The sequence below is a fragment of the Saccoglossus kowalevskii genome, chromosome 2, assembly GCF_978046115.1.
Source record: "Saccoglossus kowalevskii chromosome 2, keSacKowa6.1, whole genome shotgun sequence".
NCBI classification, from domain to species: Eukaryota; Metazoa; Hemichordata; class Enteropneusta; family Harrimaniidae; genus Saccoglossus; species Saccoglossus kowalevskii.
This window is the reverse complement of record NC_140642.1, coordinates 20,472,780-20,491,251: the sequence shown is the minus strand read 5'-3', so window position 1 is coordinate 20,491,251 and position 18,472 is coordinate 20,472,780. Positions and strand designations below refer to the sequence as shown.

Here is an 18,472-nt window from a genome sequence, read left to right as displayed (position 1 = left end):
TGACGATTTATTTCACAATTGGATCAAAGATGGCCGACTGGCAGCCATCTTGTTTTTTTGAAAATGTCGTATTTTGGACATGCTTTGTCAGTTTTCATTCAAATTTAGTACATAGATCATACATGTTAGGATACATGTCCCCGACCGTCTGTGAGTTCCTGAGTCTGTCCGTTCGTCCGTCCGTGTGTCCGTCTGTCCGTGCGTCAGTCTATCCAACGTCATATTTCAGAATCCTGTGGACCGATTCCGTTCATTCTTTGCATGTGCCTAGTACCTTATGTGGGACATATACACATGTAGTGGTTTAGCGATTCAATTCAAAATGGCTGACTGGCAGCCATCTTGTTTTTTGAAAATGTTGTATTTTGGACATGCTTTGTCAGTTGTCATTCAAACTTGGTACATAGATTATACATGTTAGGATACATGTCCATGACGATTTATTTCGCAATTGGATCAAAGATGGTCGACTGGCAGGCATCTTGTTTTTGTTTTTTTATGCGGTATCTTGGACGTGCTCTGTCAGTTTTCATTCAAATTTGGCACATACATGTACTTTATACATGTTAGGATGCATGTCCATGACAATTTGTTTCAAAATCTGGTCAAGGATGGCCGATTGACAGCCATCTGACTTTTTGGCCTTACTACTATATTTCTACAATTTATGTACCATTTTCATTCGTATTTGGCACATACATCATACATATCAGTGTGTTTCATAATCAGATCAAAGATGGCTGAATAACAGCTGTTTTTATTTTGGCTATATTACTATGACACGAAACAAGTGTTTTGATGTAAATAAACAATCTGTTGTATACGCCACTTGGAACTCAAGTTTCAAGGACACGCTCGCGACAACCCCTTCGCTTTAATATGACGAGCACAAAGAGAACTTAACGGGGACTGTGTCATTTTCAATGACTTGTATTTTCTTTGAACTTGATAACTCACAGGGATGCAATTACTTGTTTCCAAATGATTTATGCGAAATATTTGCATTCCTAAAGTAATTATTTACAAGAAATTCTGATTTTTTGTGGGTATTCATTTTGAAACTACAACCAATAATTATCGGACAAGAATAGCACGTTTTAAAGTCATTAAAAAATAATTATGTATAAGGTAATAATAAGAAGATCAATAATTTTCAGAATGTTCAACATAGCCATGTAGCTATGGGGAATGTTATGATCGTAGATTTGGTTATGTCTGTGTATGTGATACTGGATGGATGGGAACAAATTGCAGTGAAGGTAATATGTCAATCAACTTGTTAAATCACAACTTTTAAGGTTGATATGCAGGCAAATATCATTCTGTATGAGTTCCACATGTCAATCCAACTTTGTCTAATCAATACCAATTGGTGCTCTTGGATTATATACTCTTGTTTTCTGATTAATCACATCAGTGCTTTTATAGTATGATTATGAATATAATTTATAATCTGTGTTAATGCTCAATTATGACATGCATTGACCAAGCTGACATCCCCCTTTCATATTTTGACACCTCCCATGCCACATTGTACTTCATGCAATATTTGCTCACATTTCGTCCTTCAGTCGGATTTACATTAATTAACACCAGACTGTTCATTCGCTTATCCGTGCTCGCATCCTTTTCAAGCATCAGTTCATTTTGCCGCATCGTACGATACACATCGTCTCAGCAGAATTCCTTGCTAAAGCATCTCAGCCATTCATTTTGTCACAAATACCAGTTTTTCTTCACAACATCCAGTTCCAACATGCCTCGAGGACGCGGAAGATCTAACACCAGCCGTGGCGGTCGCAAGTCTCAACGAAATCGTCGTACTCCAGCTCGCTTCCAAAATGTTGCGACCATAGACGTAACTGACTCACCTCCGCAAGAATCGTCAGCACACAATGGAGATCCCACTGTACTACAGTCCACGAATTTCCCCAGCGATGTCATCACAGTTAGCAGAAGCGAACTCGCAGATCTCGTTCGTAGCCTACAACAGCAAGGAAACTGTCAAACGCAGCCGAATAATATTTCGCAACCGCCGGCTGCTCCACAACTGTCGGCAAGCCTCGTGTCATCACGCGACCCAAGCCAAACAACGCCATCAAGTTCGACGCCAACTGACTCTCTCACAAATAACAGCCTTCCGATTACCTTGCCAATAGCTAGTCAACATAATGCGATCGTACACATTAATACCGCTCATCAAGACAATTCGATGTTTCAACAACTTCCAGCTACTACAAGCCAAGCATCGCTAGCTCACGCTAATCCTAGTCAACAAAGTTTTGCTACCGGGGGTCATTTCAACGCAACCAACATGGCCGCTCCCATACAACGTTTCGCCGGTGAGGGCATTCTCACTTCCGCTTCCGGTATCAACACTGCGACACAGGCGATGCCGATGATGAACAATGCCAGCATTGCAGTTCCTCCTATCATCCCACCTGCAGACTTGTTTTTACCATACGTCGACCAGCAAATACTCAATCAACTAGCAAACCGGGGTAAGTTTGTTGATTTGTCCGATTTACACCCTGACTCAAGAAAACCAAATGCCACCCAGATCTCAAACACCCGAGTGGCTTTGGACTCTGACGATCCCTCAGTCGCTGTTCTCTCAAAACATGCAAAAAAGAATGAAATTCGCGATTTAGCAAACTGGCTGGAATGTTGGTCAACATTTGCTGCCTATAGGGCACATTATTTCCCCATGAGGCTGTACATTTATTCAATTACCAGCGTCACATCGCCAGCCGAGCTCTTGAGTTCAAGCCAGAAGCATGGGTCACCTATGACAAAGAATTCCGTCTAGATTACTCACGTTACCCTGGCCTACGGAACTGGAGTTTGCCTAACAACCAACTTGACTACAAATTCTGTCAACAAAAACTCCATCTGCTCATTCCAACATGTCCTGACTGTCATCAGAAAGGTCATACCAAACAGGAATGCCAACGAAGCAGGAATCCTTATACATGGGTGAACGAATCTGCTGACAATTATAACAATACAGTGTGCCGTAATTTCAATCAAGATCGCTGCGAAACTCCATGCCGGTATAATCGTCTCCACATTTGTTCGTCTTGCCACTCTGCAGGCCACACTGCCACTAGCCACCGCGATACCGAGACGAAAAACCAGCTTTTTCGTGGCTACACACCACGACCCTTTCACGCCAATGATCATGCCAGCTCACGTGGTCGAAAATATGCACCCAAGCACACCTCTTAAGCTCGATTCCTTTGCGCAAGAACTGCACGAACACCCGGACAAATCATTCGTACATGTAGCAGCCATTTTATTTGACATTTCTCATGGGGCTAACCTTGGATTTCGCGGCAAGCACTACCCAAGATCTACACGCAACGCCAAGTCCGCTCGCATCAACCCCTCTATCATCACAGAATCAATCCAAAAAGAACTCAAATTTGGTCACACTATCGGACCATTTAAACGTCCTCCCCTCAAAAACTTTGTCTGTAATTCTCTTGGCCTACGGCCTAAGAAAAGTGGGGGTTTTCGCATTATCATGGATCTCTCCCAACCTACACTTGACAGCGTCAATGACAATATCTCAAAAGAAGATCATTCATTGGTCTACTCACGCATCGATGATGCTGTAGCCTTCATTCACAAGCATGGCCATGGCTCCTTACTCGCAAAAATCGATGTTAAACACGCATTTCGCTTATGCCCAGTTCGGAAGGAAGACTGGCACCTGCTCGGTTTTTTTGGGAAGGATGCTATTTCTTCGACCGTGTGCTGCCATTTGGGCTTCGCTCAGCACCATACCTCTTCAACCGCATTGCTGATGCCATTCACTGGATCGTTAGTCATCGCGCAAGGAATACGGATTTTCTACACTACCTAGACGATTTCCTGACAGTTGGACCGGCAAACACTAACGCCTGCCAGCACAATATGGATGTTATGCTGCAAAGTTGTCACCACTTGGGGGTACCCATTGCTACAGAAAAGGTTGAGGGTCCCTGCTCTGTCATCACCTTTCTAGGGGTGGAGCTTGACACTGTCAACATGGTTATTAGACTACCTAAGGACAAGCTTGCGGATCTACTTGTCAAGCTGCCAAGCTGGTTGACCCGCCATACATGCTCGAAACGTGAATTGCTCTCCCTCATTGGATGCCTCAGTTTCGCATGTAAGTGCATACCAGCCGGCCGCATCTTCCTGAGGCGCATGATTGATATCAGCATGACAGCCACCAGTCTTTCTCAAGTCATAACACTCACTGACGAATTCTGGCACGACGTTCAATGGTGGTGTGACTTCTTGCCATCTTGGAACGGCACAGCATCCCTCCTCAACCCAAACTGGATACCGTCCCCAGAATTCGAACTGTTTACAGACGCCTCAGCAACACTTGGCTACGGGGCATTCTACAAGGGTCATTGGTTCGCAAACACCTGGCCTACATTCATTACAAATGACCCTTTATACTCTATTGCCTGGAAGGAACTTCTACCAATTCTACTCTCTTCCTTAATTTGGGGCCACTTGTGGTATGGTCTTCGAATACGGTTTCACTGCGATAACATATCAGTTGTCCAAATATGGAAAAAAGGCTCCTCATCATGTCCACGGATGATGCAACTTCTCCGACTGCTGTTCTTCACTGCAGCATCTAATAACTTTCACGTCATGATCTCACATATCTCAGGGTTTAATAACGATATCGCTGACTCTCTCTCTCGCCAACAGATATTGCGGTTTCAACGACTGGCACCTCAGGCAGACAGGGTCCCAACCAAAACTCCGGACCTGTGCACCCTCTTAACGGCTCCGATGTGCGACGTAGTCCCGTCAACCTCACACAACAAGCCTGCCACTACATCAACCTGAGCATTGCACCAGGTACACGACGGACATATCATGCGGGACAAACTCGCTATCTTCTCTTCTGTCGCATGTATGGAATGAATCCTTATCCACTAACGCAACGCTCAACGATTCTGTTTATGACACATCTCGCAACATCGTCACTTACCTATGGCACGCTAAAAGTTTACCTCGCAGCTATCATCCGTGCACACATCGAAGCTGGCTTCACCTCATCAATACGCGACGACCTCCTGCTTCACTTCACTATGCAAGGCATTAAAAGACATCACGGCGTGCCAAATCGTGTAAAACTCCCAATCACCATTGCACTAATGCGAATGCTTAAGAACACCGTCGCAAACCATCCCACTATTTGTGACCATGACAAAGCTATGTTGTGGTCTGCCTTTACACTGGCGTTCTTCGGCTTCTTGAGAGTCAGCGAATTTGTCGCACCCACGTCAATGACCTTCAATCCACAACGCACTTTACTGACGGCAGACATCACATGCAACACAGACCTCGTCATTGCGCTCAAGGCGTCTAAGACAGACCCATTCCGCCGGGGATGTAACATCATCATCGCACCCTCACAGTCATCGGTCTGCACCGTGCAGGCATACCAGGCGTACAAAGCACTACATAGTTCCGTCGCTCACCTACCCGCATTCCAGTTCGCCAACAGTAATTTCCTCACGCGGCAAGCTGTTAGCAACCACATTCGAGACCTTCTCACTCGCGCATCTGTACCAGATGTTAACCGTTACACTACTCACAGTTTCCGCAGTGGTGCAGCCACGACAGCTGCCGACGCAAATCTTCCGGACTGGTTGATCAAGGCACTGGGCAGGTGGCGCAGCGACGCCTACCAGACGTACATTCGCACACCCCCCAGCATCATCCGCTCAGTTCCGGGTCACTTGTCACTTGCTCTTCCTTAACTGTAATTTCGACATTTGTCTTGAGATTTCATTTCGTTTTCGTTACATGTATTTGCAGTGTATTTAGTTTAATGTTTCATCGGTCTAACCATGCTTTGTTTTATCCTATCGCGATAGACTTTGTAACACATCATCCTGCCTTTAAATTTGGGGGTTTCCACCACAGACCAAGCAGACTTTACACGGGTACCCACGCTGTCCATCCCCCTGGGGTTGTGAGTCTATCTGCAGGCTCCCGCCAGGGGGACGCCAGCCATGACGCCCGCCTGTACAGTCTCTGCTGGTGGAAGGTTGCAACCAGGTACCACGCGCTCGGCGTCATGATGCAATTCACAGGCGAGTCGCATCATGGAGCTGTTCGCTGCGACGCCTGCGTCTGCAATTCGCTCCCCCTTCCACTTTTGCCAAAACCTTGTGTCTTGTGTCATTTATTGAAGCATTAATAGTATGATTATGAATATAATTTATAATCTGTGTTAATGCTCAATTATGACATGCATTGACCAAGCTGACATCCCCCTTTCATATTTTGACACCTCCCATGCCACATTGTACTTCATGCAATATTTGCTCACATTTCGTCCTTCAGTCGGATTTACATTAATTAACACCAGACTGTTCATTCGCTTATCCGTGCTCGCATCCTTTTCAAGCATCAGTTCATTTTGCCGCATCGTACGATACACATCGTCTCAGCAGACCTCCCACCCACCCATTCATGCAAGGTCTCTATATACCAATTTCTATACCATTACCGATCTCACTCAAGTGTAACTCATGTTTATCTGCTCATGAACAACCTTAGCAATAAACAGGAAAGGGGGTTTCCACCACAGACCAAGCAGACTTTACACGGGTACCCACGCTGTCCATCCCCCTGGGGTTGTGAGTCTATCTGCAGGCTCCCGCCAGGGGGACGCCAGCCATGACGCCCGCCTGTACAGTCTCTGCTGGTGGAAGGTTGCAACCAGGTACCACGCGCTCGGCGTCATGATGCAATTCACAGGCGAGTCGCATCATGGAGCTGTTCGCTGCGACGCCTGCGTCTGCAATTCGCTCCCCCTTCCACTTTTGCCAAAACCTTGTGTCTTGTGTCATTTATTGAAGCATTAATATACTGTAAAGGGGGTAATTATTCACTGGGTTTTAAATTAGCTTATTTCGCTGACTGGAGAAATGCGCTAAATTAAAACACAGTGAATATTTAAAATTTAGCATAGAACACATTATCTAAATGACGAAACCGTGAATTTAAAACCCACTAAATATGCCTGAAATGGTAAATCAGTGAAATTTAAACCCAGTGAAAATTAGTCATTTTACAGTATTGTATGACATCACAATATATTATGTGATTCAAGCTATTCTCTAATGTTCTAAATCTATTTTCCTGTGATTTTTTTGGTTCAGTGGACATAATTTCGCAATATTAGGTATACGAGTTTTGAGCCCAAAAAATGTTGTGGGTTTATTTGCTAACGATAACAAAATTGACTTGTTTTACTTCCTCAGATATTAATGAATGTCTAGAGAAAGTGTGCCATGTTGATGCTACATGTGTAAACACCAATGGTTCTTTTAATTGTTTTTGTAATGATGGATTCACTGGTGATGGAGTTATATCTTGTCAATGTCAAGGTAGATATAAAATGCATTTTATAATTTTGTTTTTTTGTATTGTTATTATAGTGGTCATTGTGATCACATGTGTTTGATGTGGATTTAATTATATTCATAGCTACATATAAGACAGTACAACAGTATGTAGACCAATTAAATGTGTACTGGTGTTCGTTGTTTGTTTATTGATACTTACTGTCGCCACCATTGCCAGCTAAGCTGCAAACTGGTTATCTCTTTGCATCTCAAGATCATTACATGATTAGCACACATTGCCTGATAGAAGCCTCCTAGTCAAAATCATCATCATCAGAATGGAAAAAACAGCAAGCTTCAGCAGGCATATTAAAAAAACCAACAATAACAGAAGAAATCTAACTAATACTTGAGTGTTGGCCAATTATGTTTTACAGCAATTCCAGGCACTGATTTGACACTGAAGTAGTGCTAGACATAGATAACATTCTACAATAGGTTACACACTTTGTTTTCAAATTTACATAAGTTGTAACTATAAATATAAACATCGGCTGCAAATCAGAGGAAAGAATATAAACATCGGCTGTAAATCAGAGGAATGATTGACAGATATTGCTCACAATGTTTTCTATTTTTGCTACAAAGTCGGGTACACCTAGACTTTAGGCGCGTCTGTCTTTCATTCACTTTTGGTCGGTTATCGTGTTGATTACGTGTCTACAAATCTGCATTTGTCTAAGTTGTTTAAGCACAACGATGGAGAAGCAAGGAGTCAAAAAATCAGTTGAAGTGAGAACAAGAGTTGTCGATTTGTATTTTCGTGGACTGTCATTTGCTGAGATTGGAGATCAAAATGGTGTTTCAAAGCAGACAGCTTATAATATCGTCAAACGATTTGTTACCACCCAGAGTATCCTGCTAGGAAAGCGTAAGAGCGACCAATCCGCGACTAAAAACTAACTGACAAATATTATAAAACATTGAGACCGCGCATTTACGAACGGGAAATTCGACAAAAACTACTTGAAGACGGTGTATGTATGGCAGCAACCCTCCCCGGACCTGTCATTGTGTGTTGCCAGTGATAAGCTTTTTAAAGTAATTATTTGGTGGCACATCAACCTTTTGGTTCTCATCGTCGAGAACCAATAATCGAATAACATCCTTTCTACTTATGGATTCAATTTCATTATTGATATACTGGACGAAGTCTTCATAGGACATTTGTTGCAGCTTTCAGTTATATACATCGGCGTGATACTGATATTCCCATAGTAGGAATAATGCACTTTGATCAATAATTCTGCCATGATCAGTCGGTCAGCTGGTTCTGTAAAATAACTAACGTTCTTTACTTTATGCGCCCCTCTCACTGAAATAACATGTGACGCAAATTGAAGTATGAAACTAAGTTGAGAGCCTCAATCGTTTATTGGAGGAGAAATTCAAAACAAATATAGTATACCACCACTTTTATGAGCGAAGCTTTCTTCCGGTGCACTTCAAATTGCCGACATGCTGTCTGCATTATTTGTAAAAACTTCTGTAAATGTGAAAACAAAGTGTGTAACCTAGTGTAGTTAGTTATCAACATCTAGCACTACTTCAGTGTCAAATCAGTGCCTGGAATTGCTATAACTTAAAATATGGGTAACACCTGTTGGTATACTGAGCCATATCTATTATTTTTCAGACCATTGACAATTTTAGTTAGTGGTTAAAAAAACACTAAAAACCGGTATTTTGACATGTCCGGAATAAGACTTCAGGCATGTGTTATCCAATTTTCTTCAAACTTGATGAAAGGATTTACTATTAAATTCAAGATGGCAACTGCATGGTGGCCATTTTGCTTTTGATATATTCTATTCCAGACATCTTGTACATGCTTTGAGCAATTTACTTCAAACTTTATACCTAGATTGTCCATCATGGCACATGTGATAGACAAACAAGTATTATTTTGTAAAATTACAAATTCCATAACTATAGTAAGATGTTTTTCAAATCACTATAATATTAATTATGATTTTAGCACAAGTTGCTTCACAGCGAATTTTTGTGCGACAATGGTGTGTCATATCAGCTTGGATTGTACAGTCTGATTATTAGTCCCCATTCGAACGCAGTCCGAAAACGAGGACTTATGTTTTGACCTCCATGCGTCTGTGCATGTGTGTGTGTGCGTCCGGACCTGTATCTTAGAAATGCCTGGACCAATCACAATCAAACTTCACATATACATATATCATACATGATATTATACATATGCACATCAATTTGTTTCATGATCTGATTCAAGATGGCCGAATGGCGGCCTTTTTTGTTCTAAAAATCATTGTATTCAAAATGGCTGATTTTGTTTTAATTAATGCTGTTCCAGAGCAATATCTATCAATACTAGTTTGACGATCAGATACAAATGTCAATCATTTAAATGTTAAACAATCATCATAATCATATTCCTGACATGTTTATATTCCAGCTATATTACTATAAACAAAACTATATATCTTAAATTCGATAACTAACGGGGACTGTGCCATGCATGGCTTGTTAATCTGACTTTTGATTCTGGTATTATTTTCAATTGTTCATATATACCTGATAGCATTAATTGTTGCATTTGTAATTGCATTAATTGTTTTTTATTTCACAGTTTCGGATCCATGCCAGAGTGCTCAGTGTCAGAACGGTGGGCTGTGTATTGCTATCTCCGGATCTTGTACTGACTACAACTGTACATGTACTGAGTGTTATACTGGACAATTTTGTGAAACATGTAAATATCACTTTATTTCATATTGTGGATATAAAAAATTAACTTTATAGTATATAAAGTTTTGTAGTCCTTTGAAATAGTGGTTTATTTATGGTATTTTCAATTAAACATCTGAAACCAATATGATAAATCAAATTTTCATGATGCTTATTTGGAATTTATACCGGTAATTGCTAAAAAAAACTTTAATATCTTTCAGTGATGGATCCATGTGGCAACAATCCATGTCAGAATGGTGGTAATTGTTTTGCTATTCCAGGATCTTGTATCGACTATGAGTGTATTTGTACTGGATGTTATACTGGGCAATTTTGTGAGACATGTAAATATCACTCTATTTCATAATGTAAATATAAAAATTTTACTTTATAGTATATAAAGTTTTGCTAGTCCTTTCAAATAGCGATTGATTTATGGTATTTTAAATTTATTTTCTTTTAGTGTTGAATGCATGTGACAACAATCCATGTCAGAATGGTGGTAATTGTGTTGCTATCCCAGGATCTTGTATCGTCTATGAGTGTATTTGTACTGGATGTTATACTGGGCAACTTTGTGAAACATGTAAATATCACTATATTTCATAATGTAAATATAAAAATTGTGTGTGTCTTTTCAACTAATATCTTACCAATTTTAAGCCTTTCTTCAACTGATTTGTATTATTCCAGCATGTTAAAGACATGTTGATTGCTGAGAATGATGTTGGCTGGAGTTGTCATATAACAATTAGGTAATTTAATTTTAATTGAAAATCAAATAATTGTGCTATGAATAAAAATTTTTTGTTTCAGTTCATGATCCATGTGCGAATCATTTGTGTCAGAATGGTGGAATATGTCAGGCTGTTGTTGGAGTTTGTAATTCCTATACCTGTGCATGTACTGGATGTTATACTGGTGTATATTGTTCCATCGCATGTAAGTATTATAGGATAATTGGTGCATTGTGTTGCTACATATATCTAACATGTTTTGTTTGATATGGGTTTCACATCTGATGTACAAAACCCATGAACTATTGTTTATTAACCACCGTCAGATGAAGTTGAGAACAGGGAATTAAATTTTTGGCTTTGTTTGACCATCCGTCATCATTCCTTGGATATGCCAGAACCAATTTTTTCAAAGTGGAATCAAAGATAAGTCATAATGGAAAACATATGCATGAAATGTTGATTATTTTTTTGCATTCTCTTGATGTTTGAACAACTGGTGGGCTTTAGTCCAAAAATACAATAAAAATTATCATCTGAGCTTGTCATCAACTGCTTCTCAGGCATGAACCCCACATGTCAATTTGCTTTGTGATTTGATTCAAAATGGCTGACTGGTGGCCATACTGTTTTTGTTTAAGAAAGTTGTCTTCATTCAGCGAGTAAAGCATGTTATCTTGTTTAATACTTTCCTAATATTTAATTATAATCTACATTTTTCATCTTTCACACAGTCACTAAAAACTAAACATGAACAATGATTTTGGTTGTGTCCAAACGCCTGCATGGTGCTTTAAATATAACTATTGAAGAAAATAGGTAGCAACAATTAATTTTCTCTAACAAGACAGTAATTTTAAATTAATCAGTGTGAAAAAATGTCTTTCTATTAATTATTAAATTGGATCATAAACAAACTATTTTGATCATATATAATATAAAATATATAATTCATATTTTACATTCTAGGGCAAATGATCACTCGCCCAAATAAAGATCTGCCAACTCATACTATTTTGAAGAGATTTAAATTACTCTTGTAACAGGAGAGACATTTTAGCAAACATGGCCATTGTCAAAAAGCAAGGCCTGTCATAAAAGATGACCATGGAGGTATGTTTTGTTATTTTAAACATCGTGGAAGCAAAACACAGAAAGAGTCGAAGATGCAACTAGTTTTAAGAAACTAGATTTTGTACCAAATGGTTGAATTGCCTGAGGAGGATAATAAATTATCTTCGAACAAAAATCAGGTGGTCCAATTTATAACACATCTGGTTACATGTATATCTTAGCGTTATAACACATCAGGTTATATCTTAGCGTTATAGACATTGATTTGCATTATACCGGTATATAATTTTGTATATGCCTTTTAAATAGTGAATGACTGATGCTAGGTTCACTAAAGACGTAGCTGTAGCATAATATGATAAATCAAGTCTTCGTGATGTTATATTGGACTTAATTGCTAATTAATTAATAATAATAATTGCTAATACTTAATATCTTTCAGTATTGGATGCATGTGATGACAATTTGTGTCAGAATGGAGGTACTTGTACTGCTATCCCAGGATATTGTACTGAATATCAGTGTATTTGTACCTGTACTGCTATCCCAGGATATTGTACTGAATATCAGTGTATTTGTACCTGTACTGCTATCCCAGGATATTGTACTGAATATCAGTGTATTTGTCCAACTTGCTATCCCAGGATATTGTACTGAATATCAGTGTATTTGTCCAACTTGCTATCCCAGGATATTGTACTGAATATCAGTGTATTTGTCCAACTTGCTATCCCAGGATATTGTACTGAATATCAGTGTATTTGTACCTGTACTGCTATCCCAGGATATTGTACTGAATATCAGTGTATTTGTACTTGTACTGCTATCCCAGGATATTGTACTGAATATCAGTGTATTTGTACCTGTACTGCTATCCCAGGATATTGTACTGAATATCAGTGTATTTGTACCTGTACTGCTATCCCAGGATATTGTACTGAATATCAGTGTATTTGTACCTGTACTGCTATCCCAGGATATTGTACTGAATATCAGTGTATTTGTCCAACTTGCTATCCCAGGATATTGTACTGAATATCAGTGTATTTGTCCAACTTGCTATCCCAGGATATTGTACTGAATATCAGTGTATTTGTACCTGTACTGCTATCCCAGGATATTGTACTGAATATCAGTGTATTTGTACCTGTACTGCTATCCCAGGATATTGTACTGAATATCAGTGTATTTGTCCAACTTGCTATCCCAGGATATTGTACTGAATATCAGTGTATTTGTCCAACTTGCTATCCCAGGATATTGTACTGAATATCAGTGTATTTGTCCAACTTGCTATCCCAGGATATTGTACTGAATATCAGTGTATTTGTACCTGTACTGCTATCCCAGGATATTGTACTGAATATCAGTGTATTTGTACTTGTACTGCTATCCCAGGATATTGTACTGAATATCAGTGTATTTGTACCTGTACTGCTATCCCAGGATATTGTACTGAATATCAGTGTATTTGTACCTGTACTGCTATCCCAGGATATTGTACTGAATATCAGTGTATTTGTACCTGTACTGCTATCCCAGGATATTGTACTGAATATCAGTGTATTTGTCCAACTTGCTATCCCAGGATATTGTACTGAATATCAGTGTATTTGTCCAACTTGCTATCCCAGGATATTGTACTGAATATCAGTGTATTTGTACCTGTACTGCTATCCCAGGATATTGTACTGAATATCAGTGTATTTGTACCTGTACTGCTATCCCAGGATATTGTACTGAATATCAGTGTATTTGTCCAACTTGCTATCCCAGGATATTGTACTGAATATCAGTGTATTTGTCCAACTTGCTATCCCAGGATATTGTACTGAATATCAGTGTATTTGTACTTGTACTGCTATCCCAGGATATTGTACTGAATATCAGTGTATTTGTCCAACTTGCTATCCCAGGATATTGTACTGAATATCAGTGTATTTGTACCTGTACTGCTATCCCAAGATATTGTACTGAATATCAGTGTATTTGTACCTGTACTGCTATCCCAAGATATTGTACTGAATATCAGTGTATTTGTACCTGTACTGCTATCCCAGGATATTGTACTGAATATCAGTGTATTTGTCCAACTTGCTATCCCAGGATATTGTACTGAATATCAGTGTATTTGTACCTGTACTGCTATCCCAAGATATTGTACTGAATATCAGTGTATTTGTACCTGTACTGCTATCCCAAGATATTGTACTGAATATCAGTGTATTTGTCCAACTTGCTATCCCAGGATATTGTACTGAATATCAGTGTATTTGTCCAACTTGCTATCCCAGGATATTGTACTGAATATCAGTGTATTTGTACCTGTACTGCTATCCCAGGATATTGTACTGAATATCAGTGTATTTGTCCAACTTGCTATCCCAGGATATTGTACTGAATATCAGTGTATTTGTACCTGTACTGCTATCCCAAGATATTGTACTGAATATCAGTGTATTTGTACCTGTACTGCTATCCCAGGATATTGTACTGAATATCAGTGTATTTGTACCTGTACTGCTATCCCAGGATATTGTACTGAATATCAGTGTATTTGTCCAACTTGCTATCCCAGGATATTGTACTGAATATCAGTGTATTTGTACCTGTACTGCTATCCCAAGATATTGTACTGAATATCAGTGTATTTGTACCTGTACTGCTATCCCAGGATATTGTACTGAATATCAGTGTATTTGTACCTGTACTGCTATCCCAGGATATTGTACTGAATATCAGTGTATTTGTCCAACTTGCTATCCCAGGATATTGTACTGAATATCAGTGTATTTGTACCTGTACTGCTATCCCAAGATATTGTACTGAATATCAGTGTATTTGTACCTGTACTGCTATCCCAGGATATTGTACTGAATATCAGTGTATTTGTCCAACTTGCTATCCCAGGATATTGTACTGAATATCAGTGTATTTGTACTTGTACTGCTATCCCAGGATATTGTACTGAATATCAGTGTATTTGTACTTGTACTGCTATCCCAGGATATTGTACTGAATATCAGTGTATTTGTACCTGTACTGCTATCCCAAGATATTGTACTGAATATCAGTGTATTTGTACCTGTACTGCTATCCCAGGATATTGTACTGAATATCAGTGTATTTGTCCAACTTGCTATCCCAGGATATTGTACTGAATATCAGTGTATTTGTACCTGTATTGCTATCCCAGGATATTGTACTGAATATCAGTGTATTTGTACTTGTACTGCTATCCCAGGATATTGTACTGAATATCAGTGTATTTGTACCTGTATTGCTATCCCAGGATATTGTACTGAATATCAGTGTATTTGTACTTGTACTGCTATCCCAGGATATTGTACTGAATATCAGTGTATTTGTACCTGTACTGCTATCCCAGGATATTGTACTGAATATCAGTGTATTTGTACCTGTACTGCTATCCCAGGATATTGTACTGAATATCAGTGTATTTGTACCTGTACTGCTATCCCAGGATATTGTACTGAATATCAGTGTATTTGTCCAACTTGCTATCCCAGGATATTGTACTGAATATCAGTGTATTTGTCCAACTTGCTATCCCAGGATATTGTACTGAATATCAGTGTATTTGTACCTGTACTGCTATCCCAGGATATTGTACTGAATATCAGTGTATTTGTACTTGTACTGCTATCCCAGGATATTGTACTGAATATCAGTGTATTTGTACCTGTACTGCTATCCCAGGATATTGTACTGAATATCAGTGTATTTGTACCTGTACTGCTATCCCAGGATATTGTACTGAATATCAGTGTATTTGTCCAACTTGCTATCCCAGGATATTGTACTGAATATCAGTGTATTTGTACTTGTACTGCTATCCCAGGATATTGTACTGAATATCAGTGTATTTGTACCTGTACTGCTATCCCAGGATATTGTACTGAATATCAGTGTATTTGTCCAACTTGCTATCCCAGGATATTGTACTGAATATCAGTGTATTTGTACCTGTACTGCTCTCCCAGGATATTGTACTGAATATCAGTGTATTTGTACCTGTACTGCTATCCCAGGATATTGTACTGAATATCAGTGTATTTGTCCAACTTGCTATCCCAGGATATTGTACTGAATATCAGTGTATTTGTCCAACTTGCTATCCCAGGATATTGTACTGAATATCAGTGTATTTGTCCAACTTGCTATCCCAGGATATTGTACTGAATATCAGTGTATTTGTACCTGTACTGCTATCCCAGGATATTGTACTGAATATCAGTGTATTTGTCCAACTTGCTATCCCAGGATATTGTACTGAATATCAGTGTATTTGTCCAACTTGCTATCCCAGGATATTGTACTGAATATCAGTGTATTTGTCCAACTTGCTATCCCAGGATATTGTACTGAATATCAGTGTATTTGTCCAACTTGCTATCCCAGGATATTGTACTGAATATCAGTGTATTTGTCCAACTTGCTATCCCAGGATATTGTACTGAATATCAGTGTATTTGTCCAACTTGCTATCCCAAGATATTGTACTGAATACCAGTGTATTTGTCCAACTTGCTATCCCAGGATATTGTACTGAATATCAGTGTATTTGTACCTGTACTGCTATCCCAGGATATTGTACTGAATATCAGTGTATTTGTACCTGTACTGCTATCCCAGGATATTGTACTGAATATCAGTGTATTTGTACCTGTACTGCTATCCCAGGATATTGTACTGAATATCAGTGTATTTGTCCAACTTGCTATCCCAGGATATTGTACTGAATACCAGTGTATTTGTACTTGTACTGCTATCCCAGGATATTGTACTGAATATCAGTGTATTTGTACCTGTATTGCTATCCCAGGATATTGTACTGAATATCAGTGTATTTGTCCAACTTGCTATCCCAGGATATTGTACTGAATATCAGTGTATTTGTCCAACTTGCTATCCCAGGATATTGTACTGAATACCAGTGTATTTGTACTTGTACTGCTATCCCAGGATATTGTACTGAATATCAGTGTATTTGTACCTGTATTGCTATCCCAGGATATTGTACTGAATATCAGTGTATTTGTACTTGTACTGCTATCCCAGGATATTGTACTGAATATCAGTGTATTTGTACCTGTACTGCTATCCCAGGATATTGTACTGAATATCAGTGTATTTGTACCTGTACTGCTATCCCAGGATATTGTACTGAATATCAGTGTATTTGTACCTGTACTGCTATCCCAGGATATTGTACTGAATACCAGTGTATTTGTCCAACTTGCTATCCCAAGATATTGTACTGAATACCAGTGTATTTGTCCAACTTGCTATCCCAGGATATTGTACTGAATATCAGTGTATTTGTCCAACTTGCTATCCCAGGATATTGTACTGAATATCAGTGTATTTGTACCTGTACTGCTATCCCAGGATATTGTACTGAATATCAGTGTATTTGTCCAACTTGCTATCCCAGGATATTGTACTGAATATCAGTGTATTTGTCCAACTTGCTATCCCAGGATATTGTACTGAATATCAGTGTATTTGTCCAACTTGCTATCCCAGGATATTGTACTGAATATCAGTGTATTTGTCCAACTTGCTATCCCAGGATATTGTACTGAATATCAGTGTATTTGTACCTGTATTGCTATCCCAGGATATTGTACTGAATATCAGTGTATTTGTCCAACTTGCTATCCCAGGATATTGTACTGAATATCAGTGTATTTGTCCAACTTGCTATCCCAGGATATTGTACTGAATACCAGTGTATTTGTACTTGTACTGCTATCCCAGGATATTGTACTGAATATCAGTGTATTTGTACCTGTATTGCTATCCCAGGATATTGTACTGAATATCAGTGTATTTGTACTTGTACTGCTATCCCAGGATATTGTACTGAATATCAGTGTATTTGTACCTGTACTGCTATCCCAGGATATTGTACTGAATATCAGTGTATTTGTCCCTGTACTGCTATCCCAGGATATTGTACTGAATATCAGTGTATTTGTACTTGTACTGCTATCCCAGGATATTGTACTGAATATCAGTGTATTTGTACCTGTACTGCTATCCCAGGATATTGTACTGAATACCAGTGTATTTGTACTTGTACTGCTATCCCAGGATATTGTACTGAATATCAGTGTATTTGTCCAACTTGCTATCCCAGGATATTGTACTGAATATCAGTGTATTTGTACCTGTACTGCTATCCCAGGATATTGTACTGAATATCAGTGTATTTGTACCTGTACTGCTATCCCAGGATATTGTACTGAATATCAGTGTATTTGTCCAACTTGCTATCCCAGGATATTGTACTGAATATCAGTGTATTTGTACCTGTACTGCTATCCCAGGATATTGTACTGAATACCAGTGTATTTGTACTTGTACTGCTATCCCAGGATATTGTACTGAATATCAGTGTATTTGTACCTGTATTGCTATCCCAGGATATTGTACTGAATATCAGTGTATTTGTACTTGTACTGCTATCCCAGGATATTGTACTGAATATCAGTGTAT

The 18,472-nt window shown here is 39.0% G+C and overlaps 2 protein-coding genes across 4 annotated transcripts in view; both read left to right on the top strand.

Moving 5' to 3' along the window:
* Positions 1-738: 738 nt before the first annotated feature.
* On the top strand, positions 739-10,956 carry LOC102805706 (uncharacterized). 3 transcript variants are annotated; one of them, XM_085492635.1, is made up of 5 exons: positions 739-2,501; positions 7,290-7,415; positions 10,036-10,158; positions 10,358-10,480; positions 10,600-10,956. In XM_085492635.1, exons 1-5 carry the CDS (start codon positions 1,472-1,474, stop codon positions 10,743-10,745), a joined length of 1,548 nt encoding a protein of 515 aa, XP_085348761.1. In that variant the 5' UTR covers positions 739-1,471; the 3' UTR covers positions 10,746-10,956. The 3 variants fall into 3 exon arrangements, with proteins under 3 accessions (XP_085348761.1, XP_085348762.1, XP_085348760.1); XM_085492636.1 differs by having other exon boundaries at positions 10,358-10,504; positions 10,600-10,720; XM_085492634.1 differs by lacking the exons at positions 7,290-7,415; positions 10,036-10,158; positions 10,358-10,480; positions 10,600-10,956 and adding an exon at positions 4,717-6,857.
* Positions 10,929-18,472, top strand: part of LOC146748264 (uncharacterized) — a 13,966-nt gene continuing 6,422 nt past the window's right edge. The window contains exon 1 of the mRNA XM_085492637.1: positions 10,929-11,078. Coding sequence (XP_085348763.1) covers positions 10,929-11,078 — 150 coding nt within the window. The remainder of the gene's footprint in view (positions 11,079-18,472) is intronic.

Coding starts and splice junctions, on each gene's coding strand:
- LOC102805706 (XM_085492634.1), top strand. CDS start 1,472: ATGACATGCATTGACCAAGCTGACATCCCCCTTTCATATTTTGACACC. Junction 2,502..4,716: donor CAATCAACTAGCAAACCGGG/GTAAGTTTGTTG, acceptor TCTCGCCAACAG/ATATTGCGGTTTCAACGACT.